This window comes from Mus pahari, chromosome 1, assembly GCF_900095145.1.
Source record: "Mus pahari chromosome 1, PAHARI_EIJ_v1.1, whole genome shotgun sequence".
Classification (NCBI taxonomy): Eukaryota; Metazoa; Chordata; class Mammalia; order Rodentia; family Muridae; genus Mus; species Mus pahari.
The window spans coordinates 3,127,686-3,135,021 of record NC_034590.1 but is presented as its reverse complement, the minus strand read 5'-3'; the positions used below and the strand labels follow the sequence as shown (position 1 = coordinate 3,135,021).

The 7,336-nt window shown below is 45.9% G+C and overlaps 1 protein-coding gene across 1 annotated transcript in view; it reads right to left on the bottom strand.

Moving 5' to 3' along the window:
- Positions 1–3,355: 3,355 nt before the first annotated feature.
- LOC115062693 (zinc finger protein 567-like) overlaps positions 3,356–7,336 on the bottom strand; it is a 28,960-nt gene continuing 24,979 nt past the window's right edge. The window contains 3 exon segments of the mRNA XM_029532418.1: positions 3,356–3,580; positions 3,665–3,791; positions 3,847–3,929. Of these exon segments, the coding sequence (XP_029388278.1) occupies positions 3,391–3,580; positions 3,665–3,791; positions 3,847–3,929 (400 nt within the window). The 3' untranslated portion in view covers positions 3,356–3,390.

The window sequence follows — 7,336 nt, the reverse complement described above, 5'->3', positions numbered from 1 at the left end:
AAAAAAAAAAAAAAAAAAAAGCATGCAAGCCCCTGGCATGGGGGTGTGTGTCCTTGATCCCAGGACCCAGGAGGCAGACAGATTTCTGTGAGTCTAAGGAGTCTACCTAGTCTATAGAGTGAGACCCAGGACAGCCAGGAAGGTATCAGAACTGGCTCAATGCAGTGGCCTAGATTGCAAAACCTGTTTGGTAGCATTGTGCTGCCATCTTGTGGCAAACACATTCAACTGCTCCTCCAACCTAACTCCTTCCACGGATCCGATAATTCTGGATTTACTTTTTTTTTTTATTTTTCTTTTTTTTTTTAAAGATTTTTTTTTTGTGTGTGTGGTTTTTCGAGACAGGGTTTCTCTGTATAGCCCTGGCTGTCCTGGTACTCACTTGGTAGACCAGGCTGGCCTCGAACTCAGAAATCCACCTGCCTCTGCCTCCCAAGTGCTGGGATTAAATATATTATTATACATAAGTACAGTGTAGCTGTCTTCAGATGCACCAGAAGAGGGCGTCAGATCTCATTACAGGTGGTTGTGAGCCACCATGTGCTTGCTGGGATTTGAACTCAGGACCTTTGGAAGAGCAGTCAGCGCTCTTTGCCTCTGAGCCACCTCTCCAGCCCCTGGATTTACTTTTTTAGCCCCACTCTGCCATGCTCCTCCCACTCTGTCCCCCAGGCAGGGTCTTGCCACATAATTCAGGCCTGCCTGGAACCCGAGATTCTCACGTTTCACCCTGCTGACTATTGCAGTCTGAAACAATTATCACAAACCAGGCTTACAATTGTCATTTTAAAATGTTTCCAATGTAGGAAAGCAAATGCCCCCAAAGTGCTTTAAGGCATGCCAGAAGTTCACACTATAACCCCTGGGGTGCTTTAAAGCATGGCATAAGTTCACACTATAAACCCTGTGGGGGCTGAGGCTTGACGGTTTTGAGTTCCAGGACAGCCAAGGCTGTACAGAGGGACTCTGCCACCAAACAAAACCCACTAGTACTTCTGTTTGAATGAAGGTACCAGCTGTGTAACAGAAAATACATCTTTGTCTTTGCCTCCAGTTCCTAGTATGCAGCTCCTGAAATTCTTTGAAACATTAGAAGGATTGACAATGTTACTTATGCGCTGATATCTGGTGGCCCGCAAATAGGTTGAGGATGAGACTGGGCACCAGAAAGACCAAGGCACAAAGAGAGGATTGACATCCAGCTCTCAATATCCCTGGGTTTTTAGGGAGGGGGTGTTTTGGAGATGATGCAATCACTTAGTGTCCATAATTAAACACCTTAATATGTAATTAAATATCCCTTCAGCAGGCTCCAGGACTGTGACTGTACTAAAGGATTAGGTAAATGACTAGTACCTGGGCATTGGTGGTACACTTCGATCCCAGCACTCAGGAGGCAGAGGCAGGCAGATCTCTGATTTGCAAGGCTAGCCTGGTCTACAGAGCAAGTGGTAGACAGTCAGGGTTACACAGAAAGACCCTGTCTTGAAAAACAAAAAGGAAACTGGCTGACCCTGAGAGGAAAGTGGCTCCAGTCTGTGTACCCCATCCCTCCTAGGCGCTTCCTCTCTGTGTACCCCATCCCTCCTAGGCACTTCCTCTCTCTGAGTCCCTCAGTTTTAGGCTTTATAAATAAATATTTAAAACTGTGGCAAGGCTGGGTGTGGTGGTGCATGCCTTTAATCCCAGCACTCGGGAGGCGGAGGCAGGTGGATTTCTGAATTCGAGGCCAGCCTGGTCTACAAAGTGAGTTCCAGGACAGCCAGGGCTACACAGAGAAACCCTGTCTCAAAAAAACAAAAACCAAAAAACTGTGGCAAATATCTGTGTTCTCAACACTTGGGAGGTAGAGTCAGGAGGACTAGTTCAACTTTATCCTTGACTGTAGAGGAACTCTGAGGCCAGCCTGGGCTACATGAGAACCTGACTTGTTCCATTTCCCAACTCCCAAAGTAAACAGAAAGAACTGTCCATGTTCATCTTGGATTTTAAGTTTTTTTGTTTTTTGTTTTTTTAAAGCAGTATATAATTTATGTGTGCCAGGTACATGCTGGTGCCCGGAGAGGCCAGAAGTGGATCCTGGATCCCCTGAAACTGGAGTTATGGGTGGTCGTGAACCACTATGCTGGGAACCAAACTCGGGTCTTCTGTGGAAGCAACAAGGGCTCTTAATGGCTGGCCATCCCTCCAGTGCCCCTCCCTTTTTGAGGCAGGATCTCACTCTGCAGCCTTGGCTTGTCTGGATCACTTGCTTTTGCCTCCAGAGTGCTAGGACCAGGGGACAAGAGCCACCACATTCAACTAAGTCTCTAAACTACAGATCGCAGGGAATGCCACAGCGGCAGATGCACGGCACAGCGCACCTCGGAGGTTTTCTACACGTTAGGACAGTTTCTTCTAAAAACCAAACCCAAACCAAAATAAAACCAAAATAAAAACAACTCTCCCCCCAAACTAAACGAAACAAAAGGCAAAACCTAAGACATTAGCTGGGCATGATCATGCAAGCCTGTAATTTGGGAGGCTCTGGCAGGAGGATCTGGAGTTCAAAGACATCCTCAGCTACATCATAATTTTGAGACCAGCTGAGGTTCTATGAGATTCTCTCTTAAAAACCAAATAAATACCAAGAGTAAAAACAAGTAAGGGGCAAAGAAGGACAAAATTGTACAATATCTTCAATGACATCAGTAACCAGTGGGGGTGAGAACAAATTCAGGTCTAAGCCCCGCCCGCCCAGACACTCATTACTCCCAACACACCAAACAAATAATCTTTTAATCAGCATGGCCATCTATGTGGGATTCTCAGAAACTGAACATATCTTGATAGTTAATAAAAGCCTTCTCTACATTCCTATCAAGCTGTTTTCAGCACAGGTTGGCTGCTGCTTAGTAACCACATTTCCACATTACTGGGTCTTTCTCCCGGTACTGTGTAACCTATAACAGACGAGATGAACAAAGTTTTCCCAACATTAGTTACACTGGGGGCGATGTAACCCTGGCCAGATGTCAACTTTGAATAAAGACTGTTGAATAAGTACACCACTAACGTTAAGGACTCTAGTCGGTATGAACTCGGTAGTGGTCAATGAGCTGTGAGCCATGGATAAAGGCCTGCCCACACTCTCCACACTCATAGAGTTTGAATCCAGGATGAATTCTGTGATGTTCAGTAAGTTGGCTTCGAATAAAAGCCATTCCTCACTTCCTGCATATTGAGGGCTTCTTGTATGTATGAATTCGCTGATGATGAGTGAGCTGGGAGACACGGATAAAGTCTTTCCCAACTCCTGACACTCATAAGGCCTGTCACTTGTGTGAATCCTCTGATGTTGAATAAGGTACGAACTACGACTTTCCACAGTCCTTTCATGCCGAGGGTCTGTCACCAGTGTGGACGGTCTGATGCCCTGAGCTGTGCATGGCGTCTGGAGGCCTTCCCACATTCCTGACATTCATAGGGTTTCTTCCCAGAATGAATCCTTTGATGTTGAGTGACTTCTGAGCTGTGGCTAAAACCCTTCTCACAGTCCTTACATTCGTAGGGCTTCTCCCTGGTGCGGATTCGCTGGTGTATGGTGAGCTGGGGGGTGTTGGCTGAAGGCCTTTCCGCATTCTTTACACTGATAGGGCAGAGCCCCCGTGTGGATTCTCCAATGGACAGTAAGCTGGGAACCACGAATGAAGTCTTCCCGCAGTCCTTACAGACACGGGGCTTCTCACCCGTGTGAGTTCTTGGATGCAGAATGCGACTGTTGCATAAAGGTCCTTGTACACTCTTTGCATCTATAGGGTTTGACACCAGCAGGAAGTCTCTGATGGAGACTCAGGTCTGAAGGACGACCACATGCCCGGCACCCATTGAGCTTCTCACCTGAATGGATTCTCTGATGCTGGACAAGGTGTGAGGCCTGACCAAAAGCTCTCCCACACCCCTTACACTCAAAGGGCTTTTCACAGCTAGTTATGAGTTGCTGCTGCTTGCAGCTGGAGCCATGGCTAAAAGCTTCCCCGCGCTCACTAAATCCGGTCACTTTCTCTGCCGCAGTCCTGCCGCTCCCATGGGTAGCGTCACAGGTGTGTGACACTGGAGAGCAGGGACACTTTCACAGGGTGCTTCCACTTGCTTGAAATGACACTCCTGATTTATGCGCTGTCTCTAACAGCAGTCTCTGCATGCCCAGGCATCTGTGAGGTGAGGGTCCTCAAAGTCACAGTGCTCCTTCCTAGCTGCTCATTGCCTCCCATTTGAATGACTCTATTCAAAGAGCCCTTTCCTGGGAACACTTTGTCTCCAAGTCTGAAGAATCAGAGAAAAACAAATATGAGTTGTTTTCTTTTTTTTTTTTCTTTCACCATGAGGAATTAAAAAAAAACAGAAAATATGGAAATAAAATTTAAAATTTCATCATAAAGAATTAATGGCTAAAGATGTCTCAAATATTGAGTAATTTCTAGAAAGCACAAATTTGGTATAAGTGCCCATGATGCCAAATTTGGGCAAGAAAAGAGTTAAGCCTGAGGTTCTCAATTTTGAAATTGATCAGAGTTACCCACAAAATTAATTACCTGTACAAATGTCCAAGTGTCTTCCTGGTGTGTGTGTGTTTTTTTATGTGTTTGTGTGTGTGCGCGCGTGCAAAGCAGGGACAGCTGGAAAGGAGGGTGATGGGTTAACAGACATACTAACTGCAAAATTGTGTAAGAGGTGGTTGGAGTAGGACACGCCTTTAATCCCAGCATTCAGGAGCCAAAGGGAGGCAGGTCTCTGAGTTCGAGGCCAGCCTGGTCTACAAAGTGAGTTCCAGGGCAGCCAGGGATATACAGAGAAACCCTGTCTCAAAACAAAACAAAACAAAACAAAACAACAACAACAAAAACAAAAAACAAATCCAAAACCAAAACCAAAAAATAAAACTCTTTATAGCCAGTGACAGGTGATGGGCATCTTGTAAGACAACTGGCACAAGAGAAAACCTCTCCCATGAGAGGAGGTATGCTGTCGACACCATTGGCCCTTGACATACATCCTGTCTGAGCTTGAGGAGGCAATAAAAAGTACAGTGCCCAGAGACTGGAGGTGGAGAACCTTCCTGGGTTGCACCAGCAAAACAGGACCAATGATGTTGTCTATGGCACATCGAACGATGAGCTGACAGACAGCACACTCACACTGCACAGCACCTAGAAGCTGACTCTCCAGGAGAAAGGGATTTTAAACAAAAGGAAAGGAACACCTCGGAAGCAGGAAGCAGCCTTCTCTGGAGGCGCATCTGCTGCAGGACTGGGCTCCTGCCTGCATGGTGTCGAGCAAGCAAGCAGCGAGCGAGGCAAGCAGGGTGCTAGAGGTAAGGAGCTGGAGTTCTGGCTGAGGGAGGTCAAAGTGAGCGAGGCAGACAGCTCATAATCTGCAGCTCATGTAATAAAGGTGTTAAAAAAAAGAGGTCTGCCGGGCTGGTGGCGCAGGCCTTTAATCCCAGCACTTGGGAGGCAGAGGCAGGCGGATTTCTGAGTTCGAGGCCAGCCTGGTCTACCAAGTGAGTTCCAGGACAGCCAGNAGGCCAGCCTGGTCTACCAAGTGAGTTCCAGGACAGCCAGGGCTACACAGAGAAACCCTGTCTCAAAAAACCAAAAAAAAAAAAAAAAAAAAAAAGAGGTCTTTCTTGTTCTTATAGATTGTGTCCTTACATCCATGTACAAGCAACTTCTGTGAATAAATACATACATCCTGGGGGGGGCGGGGGCAGGGGGAGAGGAAGGGCTGGAGAGGTGGCTCACTGGTCAAGAGCCCTGGCTTCTCTTCCAAAGGACCCGGATTCAGTTCTCTGTACCCCATGGTGGCTCACAGGTGGTTACCTGCAACTCCAGTTCCAAGGGATCAGATGCCCTATTCTGGCCTCCTTGGGGAACCAGGCGTGTACACGGTGCTGACACACATGCAGGCAAAACACCTATATACATAAAGTAAAGTAAAACAATAAACATGCATGAAATATTTTCCGAATTTATAGCTACCTGAGTTAGCCACAACAGAAGATGGAAGGCAGTGGAAGTAAATACCATCTAATACAGAATATTTTTAATTATTTTTATCTTATGTGCTTGGCCAATGCTGACAGAGTCCTTGCTCTTCTCTGTAACTCGGGCCTTTATTCTACAGCAGGTTTTGAGGGCTTCCTGACAATCACTCAGGTGACAGCTGTCAGCTGTCGGCTGCCACACTGTCCTGTTAGCCCCATGACTTTTCTGGCAGCCAGGTCTTACTTACCTGGTGCCAAGGATGTGCCATAGAATTTGTAACCATCCATGGCTCTTTTCCTTGCTCCAATAAGAAGATGACATCAGGTTTAGAAATGACAAGTCCTGTTAATGGGAAAAGAAACGAGGCATGATTATACTGTTTACATTTCAAACTCTGGGGACTGGAGAGATGGCTCAGTGGTTAAAAGCACTAGCTGCTATTCCAGAGTACCCAGGTTCAATTCCCAGAATCCACATGGAAGCTCACAATTGTAACTCCAGCTCCAGAGATCCAACACTCTTATAAAGACACACACACATACAGGCGAAACAATAACAAACATTAAATTTCAAACTCTGGCCAGCCATGGTGGCATATCTTTAATCTCTGTGAGTTCAAGGCCAGCTTGTTCTACATAGTGAGTTCTAGGACAGCCAGGGCTATAGAGGGAGACCCTGTCTCAAAACAAACAAACAAACAAACAAATAAAAAATAAGATAAAATAAAATTCAAACTCTGGGGCTGGTAGGATGGCTGAGCAGGGGAAAGTTCTTGCCCAGCCTTACAACCTGTTTGCTCCACATGGTGCAAAGAGAGAACCAAATCCTGAAAGATGTCCTCTGACCCCAAGACACATTCAGTAGTACTCTTATACCATTACCTCCATCACACAGAAATAAATGCGATAAGAACGTTTTGGTTTTTTTAAATAATTAAAATTCAAACCCTAGCTGTTGGTCTCCAAGGAATCAAAATAGTAACAATATTTATCGTTATTGATGTTAATTGCAAGTAGGCAAGGCAGGTAATGGGCCAGCCTGCCTTCATCGTAAGATGGAGAGATGACTCAGCAAACGTCCCTTGCTTTGGTCCCCGGATGTCCCGTTTCCTATTACCTAGTAAGATCAGGTAACTGAAGTTCTCCAACGTCACATTTCTGTACAAGTCCCTCTGGGCAGGCTCCATGCACTTCCACTCCTCCTCAGACAACTCTACAGCCATGACTCCGAAGGTCACTGTCCCCTAAAACAATACACTCACACATTATTAGCGAATTAATTGTTTCTTTGCTTTTTTTTTTTTTTTTTTT